This window comes from Tasmannia lanceolata, unplaced genomic scaffold (genome assembly GCF_043159265.1).
Source record: "Tasmannia lanceolata isolate RefF3 unplaced genomic scaffold, GAP_Taslan_0.1 ptg000037l, whole genome shotgun sequence".
In the NCBI taxonomy this organism is placed as follows: domain Eukaryota; kingdom Viridiplantae; phylum Streptophyta; class Magnoliopsida; order Canellales; family Winteraceae; genus Tasmannia; species Tasmannia lanceolata.
The window spans coordinates 55,711,424-55,733,551 of record NW_027518714.1 but is presented as its reverse complement, the minus strand read 5'-3'; the positions used below and the strand labels follow the sequence as shown (position 1 = coordinate 55,733,551).

Here is a 22,128-nt window from a genome sequence, read left to right as displayed (position 1 = left end):
TTGAGCACGTAAGTCTTGGGGTTTATTGATACTTTATGTTTGCCATTTTTTATATATGCATTAAGTCATCTTATGCTATTCATTTGCAGAAAGGAGGCAGCATTGCATCAAAGAGAGGTAATTGTGGAGCACTTTCATTTTATGGCTAATTTTCTTGTTTCCAAATTAATATTAGAAAAACATTTGTTCCTATTTGAAGGTATTATCACTAACATGTATTGCTATTTGAAGGTATTACCACTATGTAAATGTATATTTAGACACACATGCATGAGGGGTGGCTAGGGTCAATAGATCCAATTCAGATCAGATCCCACATATGTCTAGGTCACAATCCTTTCAAATCCTATTCGGAGTGTTCTTCGGATCCTACTTTTAGTGCATGGGAAGCGATCCATTTCAAATCAGACCATCCATCAAAGTGTCCTATGTCCTACCTAAATTGTACACAGATGGAATTTTGAAAAAGTTTGAATGTTCTTTCCACTATTAGTGCGTCTACGCAGTTTATTCCGTCGCATAAGTCCCCCTTATCTGTGACTAATCTAAACTTCTAAATAAGTAAAATAATGCTTGTAAACAAAAGGAATTAATCTGAACTGCATACAAGCATCTAGCCTCTAGAGTTAGGTTAATGCCTAATTGGTTTGAGCTTAGGGCTGAGATACTAGAGACTTCGTTCGTTTGAATTGAGGGAAAATAATTTTGATTAGGGATTTTATATGACAAAACTACCATTCATAAATGCTCTTTTATTTGCAATATGAAGAGTATTTTCATACATTAGCAGCCTCTAATCAGATTTAAGATGCTCTAACAGATTCTGTGGCTATGTTTGGGTTCGATCTGGCACGGTTTCAGACCTCAGGATATGGATCTGAATCATATCTGGTATTGTCCAATTAAATTCGAACCCTTTGGCTGTTAATGTCCACTGAAACCCTAGGGGTAGATTAGACTATTATTTCTTATGCCATTTATTATGCTATGAAGCACTTCTGTCATTCTGATCTTATTATGTCTCTATCGAGTGTTTTATCTCTTCTTGTCCTATGGAAATCATTATGCTTTGTATAATCATTTATATTATATGGATCATAATAGAAACTTTTCCTTTTGTTCTGTTTAAACTTATTGTAGAGGTTGCTTATGATCTAGTGATCTATGAAAACTTGCGAGTAACATCACAGTCTCTGATTCTCACTCATTGTAACAGACCTTTTAAACTTATTTCTTCTATTATACAACCACCCACGACTTACATTACCTTGATGTTACCAGTGATCACCGGCTATAAAGATCTTAGTTGGACAAAGTGAGAGTAGAAGCAGGAGTAAAGAAGCGGTGGCCTCAATGCGCACTTAGGAAACGGTTTTTTTCCCCTTTTTTTATTGATAGTGCATAGGGTGTATTTGCGTAAGATATATTGAAGAATTCAAAAATATAAATTATATTTAATGAGGTATAGGAATTATCTTATGTGGTTAATTGTGCAGATAAAAATTGAGTTTCTGTATTCCAAAATGGACAAAACTCGTTGTAGTACAAATTGAGAGAGTTAAAGGTGTTTTTTTCTGGGGAATAAGTGCAAGTAATGAGTGCGATATGATAGTCTTGTAAAGCATATATTTTAGGGGAAGAGTTGTAGCAGTAATGAATAGGATATGATGGTCTTTAAATAAATCAGAGTATTTCATTGAATGTCATCTTGTAGTCAAGACCTTTTGACCAGCGTTTCTTTTCTCTGGCCTTTTTTCTCTCTTTCTTTCTTTCTTTTATCACGACTAGGATCTTGGTGTTGTCACATCTTGGCATCTTGCCATTTGCTACTCCATCTTGCCATATTTCAAGCATGGTAATTAATTCCATAACCCGCCAGAAATTCTCTTCACAGAGTACCCACATTTGTCCCAGTCTCCCCCCTTTGACTCATTAGTTTTGTTTTCTATCATGTGGCACCTTTTGCATCTCCTGCCTGCCCGTACTTCCAACGCCAATAATGGTTATTCCTCAATCACCATCTGCCACCGCTACTTATAATAGCAACATTTCTCAATCCTCTTCACCATCATTCTTTTTTGCCACTCATGCAGCCATGTGGACTTGCAAAGGGCCGTCAGTCCTTTAAGTTCTTGTTTGTCTTGCCTTATTCATCCCCAGTCCCTTCTCTGAGCTTCCCTTATAAGTTATAACTCCTCTTTAGGTTATTACTCAATTTCCAGTTACAGATGCTATATGCTTTCTTAGTATGCATCTGAGTTTGGTAATTGTAATTTCTCCTTGGCATTAGCACACGGTTTACTGATGCTGCAAAAAGAAGAAATTCAATGTGGATGGTATGAAAAAGTTCACTTCTTGTGTAACCCACATGCTGCAACCCTCCGTCCAACTTACTCTTGACCCATCAATCAAGTACCATCTCATTTACTTGAGGCCTTCTCACGAGGCATTATGAAAAGTTCAAAGACATCTTTATCATCCGTGCCAGTCTTCTTCACAAGCATCTTTTTTATCCATGCCATTTTTTTCTCTTGGTCTATATCATACCCTTTGTCATGCTAGGCAGGTATCTAACATGGCAACCCCTAAAAATCTAGAAATAGTGTCACACTCATACACATACATACATATAAAGTAACTGACACTTCTAGCAGTACACTTGAAGTGTCTAAAGGAGTGTCGACATGTGTGGATACGGGTGTCGTGTCGGACACGACATGTATGTCGGCAATAAATTCAAAGTGTCGGCCAAATCATAGCAAAAACTATTCAAAAAACAGCAGGCCGAATCTCAAAACAGCTATACATGTTTCTTTTAGGTGTATTAAAAATCAAGGAATATAGCACTTCTATATCCGCTTCCTTGCTCTTTAGATATATGGGCACAGTTTTTTTCCCTTTTTTTTTGCTTGTGTATGCTAGTTAGGGGCATTGAGATCAATTGTTTGCTCCAGGCTGCTCTTAAAGCTTCCAAACAAACTATGGGAGAGATGAAGAAGTCGCAGCTCTTAGATTGGAAGTTGAGGTAAAGTATACTAAACTATATGCCTGTTTGTTCTACGATTAAGTTCTTTATGTCTTGCTGCAATCAGGTAGTGCCTGGTGTGCACCATAGGTTAACACATTCCATTCATTTGAATCACGGTGCAAAATATGAGGCTGCATCTGGGTCAGTCTTGAGGTTTCACAATCAATCGAATTATAAAAGAGAAAGTAACTTTCTCTTTTATAATTCGATTGATTGTGAAATCTCAGGACTTCCGTGTACAACACTCTCCATTCATTTGAATCAGGGTGCAAAATATGAGGCTGCATCTGGGTCAGTCTTGAGATTTCACAATCAATCGAATTATAAAAGAGAAACTTTCTCTTTTATAATTCGATTGATTGTGAAATCTCAGGACTTCCGTGTACAACACTCAACCAACTCTCTCTTTTTTAAATTATAATTTTTCTCTTTTATAATTCCTTTCTCTTTTATAATTCGATTGATTGTGAAACCTCAGGACTTCTGTGTACAACACTCAACCAACTCTCTCTTTTTTAAATTATAATTTGATTGGGACACATCGAGACCATGGTTTTAAATTTCAACCGGTGGCGACCGAAACCAGTATTTGGCAAAATTAGAAATTTTGCCATTTACCAAATTTCGGTAATTTCGGTCCGAAATTTCGAGAAAATGCCTTTTTTATTTTTTAAAAAAAAAAGCGTTACAAATTTCGTCCGAAATTTCAAAATTTCTTTGGCCGCGTTCCGTGTCGCATCCGCATTTTTAAACACTGACTAAAACTCAGACCCGTGCCCACACTGACAAGCTCTCCTAACTGACGATCCTTTGCAAGACCATGTTCCCCTAGAACCCTCATCAGACATTGTCCTAGCGGTTCAAAATCTTCAAGAGACTCCAAGAGGGCAGAAAAAAAAACATCAAAAAAAAAAAAAACAAAAAAAACAAGCACCTCAACCCGATCAGGAAGGCCGTCAGGAAGGCCCTCAGGAAGATATTCTCCATGATTTGCGGCATTATATGGAATATCAGAGGGGTAAGAAATAGCCTCACTCGGAGGAGACTGAAAGTGATATCAAAGATGTACAACCTTAGCTATATAGCTTTGATGGAACCATTAGTAAATGATCAGGAAATTCAAAACCTTGCCAAAATATTGAATTTCGACCACTCTTTGACTAACCTCACTGGTTATTCTAAGATTTGGCTTCTTTGGAACAAATCCCTTAGTATGAGACTGGTATCTACCATGTCTCAAGCCATGTCAGTTGAGCTAACTCACCTCCACTCTGGAAGTGTGGCCTTTCTCTCTCTCGTCTACGCCAGCTGCTCTATGGTAGAGAGGAGAGAGCTCTGGTCCTATCTTAGTGATTGCAGCCAGATATTTCACACGGCCTGGTTGGTGGGGGGGGACTTTAATGCCCTTCTTAATGCTAGAGAAAAATTGGGTGGGAGGCCTCCAAACCCTGTTTCCTGCAGGGAATTTCAAGGAGCCATTGATGATGCGGGTCTGATTGATGCAGGCTTCACAGGATCGAGATTCACCAGGTGTAACAATCAAAGAAATGGAAGTTGTGTTTGGACTAGACTTGATAGAGCGCTCTTCAACTCCCAATGGCTGAATGACTTTCAAGCTACCTCAGTTACCCACTTATCTCGTACATGCTCTGACCATTGTCCTCTCCTAATAAGCATCCATGCTCCATCTTCACCAATCATCAGACCATTTAAATTCCAAGCCATGTGGACTAGGCACCCCCAATTCCAGGCAATTGTAGCCGAGGCTTGGTCTATCCAAGTGGATGGAAACCCACTGGAGGTACTCTCCGTAAAACTGAAAAATACCAAAAGAGTCCTCAAAACCTGGAACAAGGAGATCTTTGGCAATGTATTTCAAAACATCAAAAGTCAGGAGGACGAGGTCCTGAAAGCAGAAGTTGCTCACCAAGGCAATCCAAACCCAGAAAATATTGAGGCTCTCAGCAGGGCTAGATCTAACTTGAATGAAGCTATTCTCCATGAGGAAATCTTCTTGAGACAAAAATCAAAGGAGAAATGGCTCAAAGAAGGTGATCAAAATACCAAATTTTTTCATGCTTCTATGCAACACCAAAGAAGAGGAGTAGGGATCACCAAAATCAGACACTCGGGAGAATGGATTACAGACCAATGCAGGATCAAAGAGCTAGCAAGAAAACACTTTGAAAAGGCCCTATCAGAAGAAGGTTCAAGGCAGAATCAAGAACTGCTTAATCACATCCCCATGTTGATCTCTACCGAGGACAACCAAATGTTACTGGCCCCTCCCTCAGAGGAGGAAATCAAAGTCGCCACTTTTAGCATGCCTCAGGAAAGCTCTCCAGGACCCGATGGGTTCAGTGGGCTCTTTTATTCCACTTGCTGGGACACAATCAAATCTGATCTAGTGGCTGCTTCCAAAGCTTTCCTGGCGGGAGGTAAATTATCTAAACACTACTCATCTACATTCATTTGATTGATCCCAAAGTTGGAAAACCCAAAAGATTTCTCAGACTTCAGACCCATCAGCCTTTGTAACTTTTGTTATAAGATTTTCTCCAAAGTTATTGTATCAAGACTTGCAAAAGTATTGCCAAATCTAATCTCCCTAGAACAAGGAGCTTTTGTCAAAGGCAGGTTCATTTCGGACAACATAGCAATCGCTCAAGAAATGATGACAGGGTTGAAGAAAAAAGTAAGAGGCAGCAATGTGATGCTAAAAATAGATATGGCCAAAGCATTTGACAGACTCAACTGGAAATTCATGCAAGATGTGCTAAAAAGGTTTGGATTCTCTAATCAATGGAGAAAGCTTATCAAGGAGGCTACTCAAAGTTGCTGGTTCTCAGTCATTCTGAATGGTGAGCCCAATGGATTCTTTAGATCTTCACGAGGATTGAGACAAGGAGATCCCCTGTCGCCCTGCCTTTTTATTCTAGGAGAGGAAGTTCTAAGCCGAGGGCTCTCCTCTGTTTTTAGAGACGGCCGAGCAACATATTTTCAAAGGTGCAGAGACAGCATCCCGATCACCCACTGCTTGTTTGCGGACGACACCATAATCTTCTCAAATGGGAGTAAACATAGCCTCCAGCAAGTCATGTCCTTCCTCGGTAAATACGAACAAGCATCAGGCCAACTAGTTAACAAATCAAAGAGTTGCTTTGCTGTTTCTGAGAAGACCTCTCCATCTAGAAGAACAATTATCGCAAGCACAACTGGATTCACTAATAAAATTCCACCAATCACTTACTTGGGAGTACCTCTCTATGTAGGGCGTGTGAAATCCAGCTTCTTCGATGATTTAATTCAGAAGATAAGAAGAAAGATAGAGGGCTGGAAAGGTAAACTTCTTTCCCAAGCTGGGAGATTAGTTCTCATCAATCATGTCCTGTCCAGCACTCCTATTCACACATTATCAGCAATGTGTCCTCCCAAAGAGGTCCTAAAGAGAATAGAGAACTTGTTGTCAAGTTTTTGGTGGGGCGGCAGTGATCAAGGAGCCAAAATGCACTGGGTATCATGGAGCCGTATATCCAAGCCCAAAGTGGAGGGCGGCCTGGCTACTAAATCCCTTTCGGAACTCAGCTCAGCATTCAGATTAAAGTCTCTTCACCACCTCCACTCTAACAACTCGTTATGGAGCTCCCTTATCAGATCGATATACTGCAGAAAACATCACTTGAATTTAATTCAACCATCTCGTGGTTGTTCAAAAATGTGGAAAGAAATCTTATCTGTTCGAGCTACTTGGATTCAAAATTCGAGATGGATTATTGGAAATGGATCCATCTCTTTTTGGGCTGATCTCTGGATGGGTAGCACCCCATTATTCTTCTTGGCTGAAAATAGAGAAGACATAAACATCACTGCTACTATCAAAGACATGCTCCTTCCATCAGGGGGCTGGAACATGGAGATCATTGAACCACACCTCTCGACAGTCTGGCTTGAGGTGTTATTCAACACCAGGCTCCAATTGAATGAATCTCCAGATATTTTGATTTGGTGTCCCACCCCATCAGGCACCTTTACTACCAATTCAGCATGGATCGTCAACAGAACTAGAAATAGCAATGTGAACTGGGCCGCACCAACCTGGGGATCTATCCCTCCAAAAATCAGCTGTTTCCTCTGGAAAGTTTTCCAGGATGCCATTGCCACAGATGAAAGAATAAAAAGCAAGCACATTCAGGCGCCATCCAAATGTGTTTGTTGCTCGATCCATAAAGAGGAAACCATGAACCACCTATTCATAGACGGAGAGTTAGCTCGATCTATTTGGTCAGAGTTTGCCAACCTTTGGAACTTCAATCTGATCCAATTTCAGTCTATCAAGACTAGAATTATAAGTTGGTGGAAAGCAGGAACTAAAAGAAAAACTCAAGCAGCCCATCTATTCAGCCTCACAGCTCCCATCATAGCTTGGGAAATTTGGAAAGAGCGGTGTCGCAGACGAATGGATGGAAAATCTAATTCCACCAATAGAATCATCAGCACCATTTCAGAGGGTATCAGAAACCTGGATTATAGCAATTCTCCTCTCAAGGAACCAAACTTGTTAGAGGTTCTTTCTCTGTCCCAGCTTGGCATTTCTCCTTGCCGTCCAAGGATTCAAAAGGATTGCTGGATTCTATGGAAGAGACCACCTAAAGGAACTCTTAAGCTCAATATAGATGGAGCTTCGAAGGGGAACCCTGGAGAAGCAGGTGGAGGAGGAGTTATTCGAAATGAAAAATCTACGGTTATCTTAGCTTTCTCTCTTTACTACGAGAAAGGCTCTAACATGGTTGCGGAAACTCGTGCACTCTTGGACGGGCTCCGCTGTTGCATGGCCTTTAATATGAGCAAGATAATCGTGGAATCTGATAGCAAAGTTCTGATCGATCTCATCGACGGGAAAGGGCAAATCCCTTGGGCAATCCAATATCTCTGGAAGGAAATTCAACCACTTCTTTGCATTTTGTCTCCCACTTGCAAACACCAATTCAGAGAGGGAAACTCAGTTGCAGATGCCCTTGCAAACTTCGGCTGCTCATCAAGATCCAATTTGTTCTATCCCTCCTGGGCCTCCATGCCTCGCCTGGTAAGAGGGGCAGCAAGATGTGATGCACTTGGCCTTCCCAACATCAGAAGCAAGATCATCTAAGGGCACTCTCCCTTATAAGGATTGATTGTTGTCTTTTTCCTATGGCTTTTAATTGCTATTTTGTCGAGTTAGAGGCTTCCCCTCCTCCTTTCTCTCTTTCTAGGGCTACGGCTTCCTGTATTGATGGCTAGGAGGTTTTCCCTCCTCTTGTATGGTCCCAACTTTTTATCTATAAATTTGCCGATCCACCCCGGGGTCGTTATCTTTCCGGGTTAAAAAAAAAAAAAAAAAAAAAAAAAAAAAAAAAAAAAAAAGTTGAGTTGAAGAAGAGTGAAACCGACAACCTCAATGGAATTATATTCGAAAATGGTGTCCTCAGTCTCCCTATATTTCGAATCCACTCTACCACTGAATCAGTGCTCCTCAATCTTGTGGCCTTTGAGCATCTTCATGCGGGCGCAACCCACCAAGTGAGTTTGTTGATGAGAAGTATAAATGTCATGGAAACCACATGGAGTGATGAGGCAGTCCCCATATTCATCCAAAAGATTAAAATGACATGGGATTCAAACCTAAATATAAGGGTAGGTGATATGATATAAATCAGGAGTTGAATGACTATTTCATCATGAGAACGAAAAAGTGGATGAGTGGGGTTCTAACCTCAAGCAGACTTACTTCAAAAATCCTTAGACTTTCTTAGCTCTCATTGTAGGAGCTTTGCTTTTGGTTTGCACCCTCATTCAGACCATCCCTACATTACAATCATTATAGTTGTTTAACCATATTTGATGGATGATCACTAAATGCAAATCCCTTGCCTGTGCTTCTATTCTCTAATATTCTCTTTGCAATGAACATTCATAATAAAGTCATGTATTATAGCCTCTGAGCTTGAAATGTAATGCTTTTTATAGTTCTTTCTATGCTCTCTGAGCTTCTAATGTACCATCTGTCTTCTGAGAGAGAGAGAGAGAGAGAGAGAGAGAGAGAGAGAGAGAGAGAGAGAGTCTTATAGTGAGTCATGTATGTATGTGAAATCAAAACCTTTGATCTTGTAGAGCATTCCACCTTTGTTCTCCCTCTCTCCTTCCACACAAATTTCTTCTCCTAGGGCAGAAATGGTTTTGGTGAGTCTTTCTAATCCCGATAAAGCCTTCAAAGAGAGTATTTACAGGTTCTCTTAAGAAACCTTAACCACAATTAACTCCAGGGACAAAAAGGTCCCTCACTAACAAAGGGAAAACTAATTTTTGTTGAGAGTAGTTCATTATTGAGAGACCTGTTTGTTAAACCTTCATAGATATGTTAAACCTTCATAATGAACTGCCTGTTTGTTGGGGCACTATTTTACTTCTTTGAATATGTTAGTGCATCAAAAAGTACCTGCAAAGTGAAGTGCATCAATTGCTTGAGTAGGATGGGCGATCAATTCCGAAAAAGTTATCAACAGCCAATGAAGAGGATTTAGTATAGTAAAGTGTTGTACACTACCTTGATAAAATTCAGTAACGGGTACAGCATGTGTTAGGAATTAACAACGAAGCAGAATAACGATATGCGAAAGATAAATGAAAATTCACACATAAAACACATAGATTTACATGGTCCACCCAGAATGATATGGGCTACATCCACAGCTGAGCAATAAGCCAACGATTCCACTATTTAAAGAAGAGAATAAAAAGCCCTCACAACCCCTCATGGCTGCTCCTGATATCACACCCTGTATATAGGGTTCTGAGTCATGTTATGATGAAGGGAAAAACTGAGATCAGACTTCACCAATAACAGTAGACCTGGCAAACGGGTGGGTCCGGCCGGGTCAACCCGCGGGTGATGCGGGTGCGGGTCACACGGGTCGGGTCAGGAGATGACCCGCATTTTTGCGGGTCAGAATTTTGGTGACCCGCGCGGCCCGCGGGTGGGCTGGGTCAACCCGCGGGTCACCTGCAAATTCAAACAGTAGTTTGTTTTGGAAAATATTATCACTGAATTTTGATGAGGGGGGTATGGCCGGCACCGTGGGATGATCCAAACTGTCCATTAGATGGCCCACAGCCTAAATAGGTTGTACCACAAATCAATAGATTTCAAAGAAAAGAATAAGAAGAAAGAAGAGGAAGAAAAAAAATAGGGAAAAATTTACCATGCTTGACCTTTTGAACTGAGCTTCTCTTTAGCCATTTGTTTAAAAAAAAATCCTAAAAAATCCAATTTCACTAGAATCGCTTCAAGAAATCCAAAAAAGCAACTTTCTTTTGAGGTAAACGACTTTTCTTCTCATAAATATCAACAAAAAAACAATCTCCTTAGTTTTCCAACTTGAGTTCTTCACAAATTCTGCTCATTTGTTCAGATCTGATGAATCTAGAAATCTTCTATTGGTATCTGGTCTGAAGTAGGAGACGAAAATGGGTGGAAAACGCAGAGAGAGAGAGAGAGAGAGAGAGAGAGAGAGAGGGGGGGGGAGATGAAATTTGGATTCTAAAGGCAGATCAGACAAACATCATTTGAACAAACAAATAGGCAGAAGCAGATGAGTTTTCTATCTTATTTTTATGGTTTCAGCATTTGTTTTTTTATTTCATCTGCTGAGAATCTCACTCTTGCAACGTCCTTTTTTTCTCTTTTTAATTCCTTTCGTGGTCTTCAATCTGTTTGCCAACTGGGTTTTTACCCTTTTGGAAAGTTATATATTCACCCCCTTTTCTTACCTGGGACAGCCCCCTCGAGTCTATTTATGAATTATCTTTTTCTATTCTGGTCTCCTGGTCAATGGTCATGACTCATGATGTTTTTGCAGGGATTTCCATCCCTCATCAATTTCACGTCTACCCTCTCATTAATGAAGAGAAGGAAAGGAAGGGTATTTTGGTAATTTACATGAAATCCTAAATTACATCACCTAAAATTATAGGTGGGGCCTAAAATGATCTTAACCATTTATCTGCTGGGCCATGTTCTGAAAATCTTTTTTTGTCATGATTCATCCATAGGGAAAATACACAGAGACACTACCTGTATAACAGCTCAATTTTTTGAATATTTTAGAGTTATTCTTGGTAAACGAGAGACATAGTACGGACCATCCACTTACAATCGTACCATCCACTTTTTCATGACTACAGTACGGACCTGTTTGGAAAAGTTTGAAAAATATTTCTTGACTTCAGTACGGACCACTTTTTCACCACTACAGTACGGAAAAGTTTGTAAATGAGCCTTACTGTTCAGCTGAAATGCCAGCTTGCAATCACCCACTTTTTCAAGACTACAGTACGGTCCTGTTTGGAAAACTTTGAAAAATATTTCTTACTCTTTTTTTTAATTAAGAAAAACTTCAATTTATGAAGATATCCCTCTAAATTAACCATAATCATATTGTTTCCCTCTAAACAGTAGAAATTTTAAAAAATAATCTCAAGAAAATATTTTCCATCAGAAATGTTTCTCTTGTAATCCAAACAGGGCCTAAGTTGAAATTCCTGATTGTGAGATTTTTCACCATCTAATCTAAAAGTCTAAAACATTAAACCTCTTGACTACAATAAAATTCAGAACTGGTATCTGTGACATGTCTAGTTAGCAAGCAAATGGGGAAAATAATAGCTATTCCAAACATTGATGCCAGTCTCCATATTAATTCACATAATAGTTATTCCGAACACAGATTAAACTGAGAGCCGATTACCGTTGATTAGAGACATTTCACAGAACAAAATTACAATAAAACAAGTTATGAGAAGTGAGAAGAGAGAGAGAGAGAGAGAGAGAGAGAGGGGGGGTGGGTTTTTTGTAGACCTGGCAAAAAGCGACCTGTGCCCGCGGGTTGACCCGGCCCGCCCGCAAATTTGCGGGCACGGGTCTACGTTTAGTGACCCGTCAAAAACTAACCCGCGGGTGACCCAACCCGCAAAAACACGGGCCGGGTCGGGTCAACCCGCGGGCACCCGCATTTTTACAGTATTATTTAATTTTTTTGAGAATGTTATCATCACTGCTGTTTTTTATGAGGGAACTCCTCACTTTATAAAAAGTGCGGTATGGCCTGCACTATAGGATTATCCAAACCGTCCATTAGATGGGCCATAGCCTAAATAGGTTATGCCCCAAAATTATTTCCATTAGTTGATTCTAACCCTCCGATCTATATAGGGTTAGGATCAACCCTCTAACATTCAGATTGGAGGGCTAGGATCATCCTATGGAAATGATTTTTGGAGCATAACCTATTTAGGCTATGGCCCATCTAATGGACGGTTTGGATCATCCTATGGTGTGGGCCATACCATACTTTTAATAAAGTGAGAGTGCGCTCGTATGAAAAGAGTAGTGTTGATAACATTTTCATCTGTTTTTTATTTTATAATAATTTGCTACCAACTGGAAGATGCCGCCCCATGGCAAATGTGCTAGCAAAAGTAAAAAAGTAATCATTACACAAAAAAAAGTAAAATAGCTAAAGTATAAAGTTTTAAATGAAAAATTACCTAGAAATGGTTATGAAATTGTAAAATTATGAAAAAAATACTAATAAAATATATAAGGTTATGACAATTACTGAAAAAAACACATATAGTAAACTCAGAATAATTATTACAATCCAATAAAATATATAAGGTTATGGCAATTACTGAAAAAAACACATACGTTAAACTTAGAATAATTATTACAATCCCAAATTTAGGTTACCGGCGGATTTACCCGGACCCGCCCGGGTGGGGTCTGGGTACATGAAATGGCTACCCGCAGGATCGCGGGTATTTTTTACCCGTACCCGTTGGGTCCGTAACCGTACGGGTCGTACCCGTACCCGCACGGGTTACCCGTTTGCCGGGTCTAGTTTTTTGTATGCTGATTGTAAATTTGTAATATCTCTTTCTAATTAACGGGTAGGGGTCCCCGCGAAAGATTAGAAAGGCCGGAGAGTGATGGGACTGCAACAAATTAATGAAGCCCACGCGGGTTGGTACGATTTGTCAGTGGAAAGGACGTAGGTCCTGGCCAAATGAATCTGATAATCTCAGCCTTTGTCTTTACATTGAAAGCATCCCATGGGGCAACAATCATGTGGATCACATCATAATGGTATAAGAGATCAACGGCCTCGATTTTACATATGTATCATTTTCAAGGATCCAAAAATTAAGGGAGATGATTTTTGGGCAGGCTTTAACGTTATTTGACGTCAAAACACGTTAAAGGGAGTACGATTTATGGAGTTGCGAAAAATCATCACCCAAAATTAAGCGCTATGATAAAATCACATCCCCTGTAGGATAATTTGCACCCCTTGGCGTTAAAAAGCGTTTAAAGTCTGCCACATACCCCCTTTAGAGGGGCGCGACTTATCCTGCAGGAGTAGTGAAAAGTCTGCCACATACCCTCCTTTCAAAGGGCGCGACTTATCCTGCAGGGGGAGTGAATTTATCATCGCCCAAAATTAAATGCCATTGTTGAATTTTGGGAAATTATATATTCGCTCGCTTTTCTTCCCCGGCCCAAACCCCATGTAGCGTAAAAAGAGTAGTAAAAAGTACACTAATAGGGGGTGGACTGGGGAAGAAGCGGGGCGAATATAAGGAGCTCGATTTAGCCTCACTTCTATTATAATTTATAAGATCCTGCAACAAAATTGAGGAATTGATGGTTAAATTGAGGAATTGATGGTTTTGTGGTTGAGTTGAGACTTGAGATCATTGCAACCATGGTTGAAGAAGCAACAACAGCGGGAAATTGGGAGTGGGTCATCGAACTAGAAGAGCGAGGCAGGTCTTTGGACAATAGGAACGACAATCTTTGGGAAAAACAATCGATATACAGAGTACCCACTTCCATCAAAAATCTCAACAGGAAGGTGTACGAGCCACGATTAGTTTCATTGGGTCCTTATCATCACGGAACTCCAGAGTTGAAGGCAATGGAAGAACACAAGGAGAGAGCTCTACATAACTTCTGCAAAAAAACAAAAAAAAGATTAAGTGTTTTCGTAGAGGCGTTAAAAGGAATTGTAGAAGACTTGATGGGTTCATATGACATGCTGGAGGAAGAATGGAGAGATACAAGTAGATTCCTACAACTCATGATCGTCGACGGATGTTTCTTGTTCGAAATCTTAGATGGACGGATTGCCGATCATGAAAAGAACGACCCCATTTTTAGCTCCCAAGGAATATTAAACAACAAGGATGTTATGATGCAAGACATGTTGAAGATCGAAAACCAAGTGCCTCTGATAGTTCTTACAACATTGGCTGCTACTGCATGGGGGAAGACGGTAGATGAGGTGAGGCTTAGTCTAAAGCCATGAGTGCTTTCTCTTTCATTCTTTTCCCCTTTTGTTTCTAGCAGCATTTTAATTTTAAGATAGACCTACGACCTCTGTTGATGGATACCTCTAAAAAAAATTTGTGCGTAATCTAGTAGATTAACTTGAAATAACTTTACCTGCTAATAAGAACGGATTCTAGTGTTATCTAAATAGGCCCTGAATGTATATAAACGAATCGTTTATAATTGTGTTCGTAGATCTATCTTTGCATTATTTTATTTAGAAAATTTTACCCTTTAAAATCTAGTCGTTAAATGGGGGGTGCCCAAGCCCTTGTAAGCCCATCCACATGTTCTGAGTTTTCTGTTGTGGGATCTTTGCTTTTGCATGGAACCCCCAAAGGTCGGTTCAAGCTTTCTAAAAAATGAATTGGAAAGACAGTAAAAATGAAGACGGAACAATAAAATGAATTTCATCTCGGTTAGAAAGCTCAAATAAGCTTCATAAAAATAGTAAAAATAAATTTAGCATGCTAAAATTTTAATTATAAAGCTAGGGTAAAAAATTAAGAGCGTTAAAAATAATTTAAGGGAGGTAAAATTCAGCCTACTGAAGTGTATTTTAGAAAGATAAATTTTATTATGCTGAAAATACTTATTCACGATTTTTAAGAACAATAAAATTCAAATAAGAGCGATAAAAAGTTAAGGACATGCAATAAAAAATTTCAAGAGTAGTAAAAGTTAAATAAGAGTAAAAAATTATAAGTAGTAAAAAAAAATTAAGAGCGGTAAATTTGATCTTCATTGGAAAACTTTATTTTGATTTTTTACTACAAGTAACTCTTACTAAACAATGGCAATAAATTTAGAACAGAAAAAGTGATGTGAAATGGTAATTTTTTAAAAATAATTTCCTTCTCTTCTTGTTCTTTCCGGTCTTCTTTCTATCATATCTGTTTTTCTTTTCTTTTTCTCTTCATCTTCTTTCACATCAATTTTGATGTTCTTCTTTTTATATCCTCAATGAAATTTTGTAGTGATTTTTTTCTATTTTCCTTCTTTTTATGACATAATATGTTTGTATGCAGCCAGATTTTTCTCTATGGAGACTTGGATAAGTGTTCTTTATAAGTAAAAAGAGGAACAAGTAAAGGGAGAAGAGGAAGAACAAAAGGAAGAAGAAAAAGTAGAAGAAGACCAGTAGAAAAATGCAATCCCATTTTCATTACCACCACAATTAATCAAGAGATACGTGCCACATGTCCAAGAATACTCAACTCAACTCAACAAAGCCTTTGTCCCAAGCTAGTTGGGGTCGGCTAAATGAATCCTTTAGAAGAAAAAAAATTCGTGAAGAAGGTAAAAGGGATCTACCCGGCTCTAATCCTGGTTCTAGTTGGGTTCTTCTACGTGGATCATTTTCTTCCATTCTATCCTATCCAAGGTTATTTTCTCTATTAAGTTCCTAGCTATCAAGTCTTTCCTCACTGTTTCTACCCATGTTATTTTCGGTCTACCCCTACCTTTTTTTACTCCCTCAATTTGGCACGAGTCACCTCTTCTCACCGGAGCATCCAGAGGCCTACGTTGGATATGTCCAAACCATCTTAAGCGGTGCTCTCTCATCTTCTCCTCGATTGGAGCTACCCCCACCTTCTTACGAATGTCTTCATTTTTAATTCTATCTAACCTTGTGTGGCCGCACATCCATCTAAGCATTCGCATCTCCGCTACACATCTTATGCACATGCTGCTTTTTGGTGGCCCAACATGCTGAGCCGTACAACATGGCTGGCCACATGTCCAAGAATAGAGCAGAAAAATTAGTCAAACTATTGGCAATAAGGTATTTTAGTGAGAACATGATACAAACATTGTTGGGAAAGTTGCCTTATTTCCCATGGTTGGTGGGAAGCAAGAGGCAAAAAAAGAAGGAAACTTTGGGTTTTAGGTTTTGTGGCAACTTGGTATAAAAACCCACTTTCATCAGCAACAAAAGTACGGTCAGCTTCAAGAGTGGCTTAGGTGTGAGGCCAAAGGAGAGAGAGAGAGAGAGAGAGAGAGAGAGAGACGGATTGGGGGGGGGGGGGAGAGAGAGAGAGAGAGAAAAGGAGAGAGAAGAAGTTGTCTTCTAGGATTGTTCTCTTAGGTTCTTCTAAGGTTTCTTCTCGGGCTATTCTCTTGTGTACAGTCTTGGGTGAGAGAAGCAAAGAAAGGGTTGCGGGTTTGTGGGCTTTGGATTTAATGCATTGTAATCCTTGTATATTGTTTTCTCATAATGGAAGACAGTGTTTCTTGCCCGTGGATGTAGGCTTGGCCGAACCACATAAATCTTGGTGTTCATCTTATGGCTTCTTTTATTTTTTACTTTTTCGTAAATTTGTGCACGATCAAATCAGATTTCCCCGACGGATTTTCTCAACAAGTGGTATCAGAGCTCAGGTTGGAGCAATCGTTGAAGCCGGGTGGAGTGATCATAGGTATTGTGGTTGAATTGCAGCTTGAGTGATCTTTGGGAGTAGAAAGATTGTCAAAGAATGATTATCGTTCGAGGAAGAGCTCTACACCAAGAAGTGCAGAGTAAACTCAGATGTCGGTAAAATTAAGTTCTACCTCGTTCAACATCAACAAGTTTGATGGAAAGAGAAGTTTCACCCTATGGAAGATGACGTGAAGGACATTCTAGTTCAACAAGGATTGGCTAAGGCGTTAAAGGGAAGAGATGGAAAGACGGAAAAGATGACGGATGCAGAGTGGGAAGACATTGAGTCGAAGGTGATCAGCTCGATTCAGCTATGCCTGGCAGATAACATTATGTTTAACGTTATAGAAGAAGATGAAGTGCCTCAATTATGGCCTTATGGGACAAGTTGGAAATGTTCTGACAGTCTCTATAGGTACTCATGTATGCTCCAAGAGGGAATATTTTGATACATTCAATGAGACAAGGACATGTGTAGTGTCCTTACGTGACGGGTCTACTTGTGACGTCACGTGTATTGGGACGGTTAAGATCAAGATGTTCGATAGAGTGGTTCGTATCTTTGGTGGTGTGGCGTATGTCCCAAAGATGCGAAGGAATCCAGTACCAGTAGGTAAAGATCCAGGGTAAGCGAAAAGGGCATGCAATATTATCCTTGCACGGAATACGACCGCATCAAGCAAGATTGTCCGAAGTGAGCTGACCAGTTTCTCATTGGTACAATGAATACGGTGGTAGCCGTGACAGATAAATAGAGCGAAGAGGTTGGAGACGTTCTCACAGTTTCCACAAGTAATCATACTTCTTCTCATGATGAGTGGATTCTAGATTTGGGGTGCTCTTTTCATGTATGCCTTAGGAGAGAATATTTTGATACGTTCCAGGAGACAAAGGCAGTGTAGTGTCCTTAGGTGATGGGTCCACTTGTGACGTCACGAGAGTTGGGACAATTAAGATCAAGATGTTCGATGGAGTCTTTCGTACTTTGGGTGATGTGGATGCGGAGGAATCTAGTATCGCTTGGCCGGTTAGACCCTGGGATTGTAGGTATTCAACTGCAGGTGTATCCTTGAAAATCACATGCGGGTGTATGGTTCTAATGAAAAGATAGAAGTGTGGCGGATTATATCGTATGGTCGGGGACACTGTGACTAGTGTTCATGAGATCTCAATGGTTAGTTGGATACAAAGTGCTATTGTGTGCACACATATTGTCGCTTTCGTAGTTGGTAAAGACATAGGTTATCAGGCTGCAAACGTTGGTGAAAAGGTGACAATAATTGTGTTGGGGAGGATGGATCGAGATCCCTATCCAGGGTTGACTAGGCGAGTCATCAGGTTGGCAGCTATACATGTGAATTGGCCATGTTGATCGAATTAGAAAGACTCAGAATCGGGATGATTCGAGGGGCATGTAGCTAGTACTTCAGAAGGCCAACGACAGTTTGCGGCAACAATGGACCAGTGGCGACATCATTAAAAAATCTTTAGGTGGGTGGGAAATAAGGTAAGGTGTAGATTGTTGGCAAAGCAGACTTATTTTCCATGGTCGGTTGGAAGCAAGAGGCAAAAAAGAAAAGGAACTTTAGGTTTTAGGTTTCGGGAAAACCTAGTATAAAATCCCTCTTTCATCAACGACACAAGTGTGGTCGACTTCAAGAGTAGCTTGGGCGTGAGGCGGCGAGAGAGAGAGAGAGAGAGAGAGAGAGAGAGAGAGAGAGAGAGACGGCGAGAGTTGTTTTCTCTGGTTTTCTTCTTGGATTGTACTTTTAGGTTCTTCTTGGGTTTCTTCTCGGGTAATTCTCATGTGTCTTGGTTGAGAGAAGCAAGGAAAAGGTTGCGAGTTTGTGAGTAGGAAAGGGTTGCGAGTTTGTGATTTTTGGGTTTAATCAATTGTAATTCTTGTATATTTTTTTCTCATAGTGGAAGATGGTGTTTCTCGTCCGTGGATGTAGGCTTAGCCAAACCACATAAATCTTGGTGTTCATCTTGTGGCTTGTTTTATGTTTTACTTTTCTGTTAATTTGTGCACAATCGGATCAGATTTGCATGGCAGATTCATGAGCTAATTTTCTAGAGTGAGAAAGTAATCTCCATGGGACTAGACGACACCAACACAGCCGAGAGACTCACATCATAGTTTGTTTTATGTATGGACATTAATTAGCAAGATGGTCTCATTTTGACTCACAAACTATGGTATACTCAATAGCTTAGAGAAACCAAAAACGATTCCTTTTTATCACCCTTCAAGAACATGGTAATCATTTAAGAAAAAATTAATTTTTTTTCTTACCATTTTCTGTGATGATAATAATATCACTGTTAAGAAGTGTTTAGTAGTTATTTACTCACATTCAAACTTCAACATGCAGGCTAATAAGTTCATAAATAACATGGTGGTCGAATTTTTTGCAAATGCCAAATTTGTCTTTCCACTAGACGAATCCATAGATTTAGCCTTCTACAATGGTCTGCACCTGTTGGACTTAATTTGTCAAGCGGCGGGTGGACAAAAGCAGAAATATTATAGAGTGCTCTCGGATTCGAAGCAAGTTCCGTCTGCGAGCTCTCTTCACAAGAAGGCCCAAGTTGAGTTGAAGAAGAGTGAAACCAAAAACCTCGATGGAATTAGTTTCGAAAATGGTGTCCTCACCCTCCCTGCATTCCGAATCCACTCTACCACTGAATCAGTACTCCTCAATATGGTGGCCTTTGAGAATCGTCATCCTGGAGAAAACCACCGAGTGAGTTCCTATATCGACTTCATGAGTGCCCTCCTCATTTCAGCCGAGGACTCATTGTTGATCAGATGTGTAAATGTAGTGGAAACCAGAAGGAATGATGAGTCAGTCTCCGTATTCATCCAAAAGGTTAGAAATGACATGGGATTCAATCCTGGCCATGGTTTTGCACTATATGATATAACTAAGAACTTGAATCGTTATTACATTAGAAGGAAGAACTGGAAGAAGCGACTTCATGAGTGGGGTTCTAACTTCATGCAGACTTACTTCAAAAATCCTTGGACTTTCACGGCTCTCATTGCAGCAACTTTGCTTTTGGTTTGCACCATCATTCAAACCGTCACTGGAGTATTATCTTTAAAGTCTAATCATAATTGATGGATGATCACTAAATGCAGATCCCATTTGCCTGTGTTTTTTTCTCTTTTTCTCTATATGGAATGAACATTAATAATAATATCATGTTTTACAGCCTCTGAGCTTGAAATGTAATGCTTTATACAGTTATTTCTAGTCTCTTAGCTTCTAATGTACTATTTGTCTTCTGTGTCGCTTGTATTGATCAATGGTAAAATTCATTTTCTGGTGGGTCTTATAGGGGGGTTTGTATGTATGTGAAATCAAGAACTTTGATCTTGTAGAGCATGCCCACCCAGTATTAGCCCCATCCTAGAGGGACATCCCATGCATAAGATAAACGACCACAAAAAACGACAGTCTGGCTTTAGAGCTCTGGTGAAACTCTTCTTCATAGGAAAATTAGGTTCCAAAGGAAATAATGAGGCAGATTTGGAAGTCTTCGATTTTTCTTCCTCTTTGATTTTTTTTCCTCCTTGTTTGATTTTTCTTTCATTCTGTATCTGATTCAGAAGGTCGTTTGGGTTCTCCCCCTGTTTCGTTTGTCTATTAATTAATAGTGCTAGTCAATTTGTGTCTGTTTTTGGTTTGGTTCCTCCGCTTATTTGTATTTAGATGTGAACTATAGATAGTTTTTGGCAACATTCTTAATGGAACTTTCTGGGCTTCCAAATATCAAAGGTTCAACCCAAAGTAAGCCATCGACGTAGGCTAAGCTTCAGACTTGTTGAAAATTGGAAAAAAAAAACTTGGATCAAGCAACCTTGGATTTCAGGACGAATAGAATGCCATCACAAGATTCACAACAACGATAGAAGCATACATATCAAGCACGGGCTTCAAACAGCCTCTCCCAATAAAAAGAAATGACATTCTTAAGTTAATTGTCAAAATTGAGAGATGGGTTGATATCTTGTGCTACAGAACTGACACACAAAAGAATAAAGATGGAAAAAAAAGAAAAAGAAATTAAAGCATCTTTTGGAGTTGGTAGCTTTGCAACATGTAGATATCACAGTTCATATTTCCTTTTTCATCACTCTGCTCTTATCAGAAAGACCTTACTGATGACTGAATGGAGTTAAACTAAACACTCCAGAAGAATCTAAGTGGGGCCAATAATCATTTGAATCCAAGAAGGAGGCGTCTTTGGATCTGCAATTTGTACCTAAAGAAACCTCAAATGTGCAGTATCATTCAGCCTCGTTATCTTCCAACCTGTTCTCAGTGAATGACGTAAAACTGTTGTTGAAGATTCATCTATTGAAATCCTATGCGACATTGCAGGACTGCACCGAAGCAGGCCTGTGGAAATACACTTGATTGGCGTTGCATGAGTGAAAAGCAATATTGACAAGGAGGTTCAGGCATTCAATTCATGAAGGTGCCCATGGTTGGTTTCTCTAGGAGAGAACTCATCTTCGGCCTCGTTATTAGACCTGGCAAAACCGACCCGTGCACGCGGGTCGACCCGGCCCACCCGCAAATTTGCAGGCACGGGTTGGAATTTTCGTGACCCGTGAAAATCGACCCGCGGGTTTTGTGGATTTTGATTTTTGTTTTTTATTTTTATTTAAAAAGAAAAAAACCAAAGGTCAAGATCAAAAGATCAAAAGCCGAACTGAAGAAGACACCTTTGATCCTGCCACCATCCGAGAAATCTCATTTCTCTTATTCTTGAAGAGAGAGAGAGAGAGAGAGAGAGAGAGAGAGAGATCCCAAAACCCTTTTCCCCTTCTCCATTCATCTTCTCCGGCGAGGGTGCCGGAGCTCCGGCAAACAACATTTCTATATTTTCATCTCTTTTGTTTTTTACTAACACTATTATTTTCATTTGATTTCTTCATCTTTGTCACATCTTTTCACTCAGATCTGATTTATCTCTAAACCCTAATCCATTTTTTTCTTCTTCTCCGGCCAATCACCGGTCCGGCGATCACCTTTTCTTCTCCTCAACCATCTTCACTACTAGAAACCTCTACCTCCACCATTTTCACTACCATTTCCTAGATCTAAACCCTAGATCTGACCTTTCCTTGTTAGGTTTGGCCATTTTCATTTCAGCTTCGGTTAATTTCCATCGGATCTAACCTTTCTTATCTCATCTCCGATCGTCCTCTATACTTACTTACCTTCTCAAGCAAATTTCAGC

General features: G+C 39.8%; 1 protein-coding gene across 1 annotated transcript; it reads left to right on the top strand.

Annotated features, from left to right (window-relative positions):
* The first annotated feature begins 13,795 nt into the window (after positions 1-13,795).
* Positions 13,796-20,126, top strand: LOC143862176 (UPF0481 protein At3g47200-like). Its single transcript, XM_077373180.1, has 2 exons — positions 13,796-14,403; positions 19,248-20,126. The coding sequence occupies exons 1-2, from the start codon at positions 13,825-13,827 to the stop codon at positions 19,995-19,997; spliced, it is 1,329 nt and encodes a 442-aa protein (XP_077229295.1). The 5' UTR covers positions 13,796-13,824; the 3' UTR covers positions 19,998-20,126.
* Positions 20,127-22,128: the final 2,002 nt, after the last annotated feature.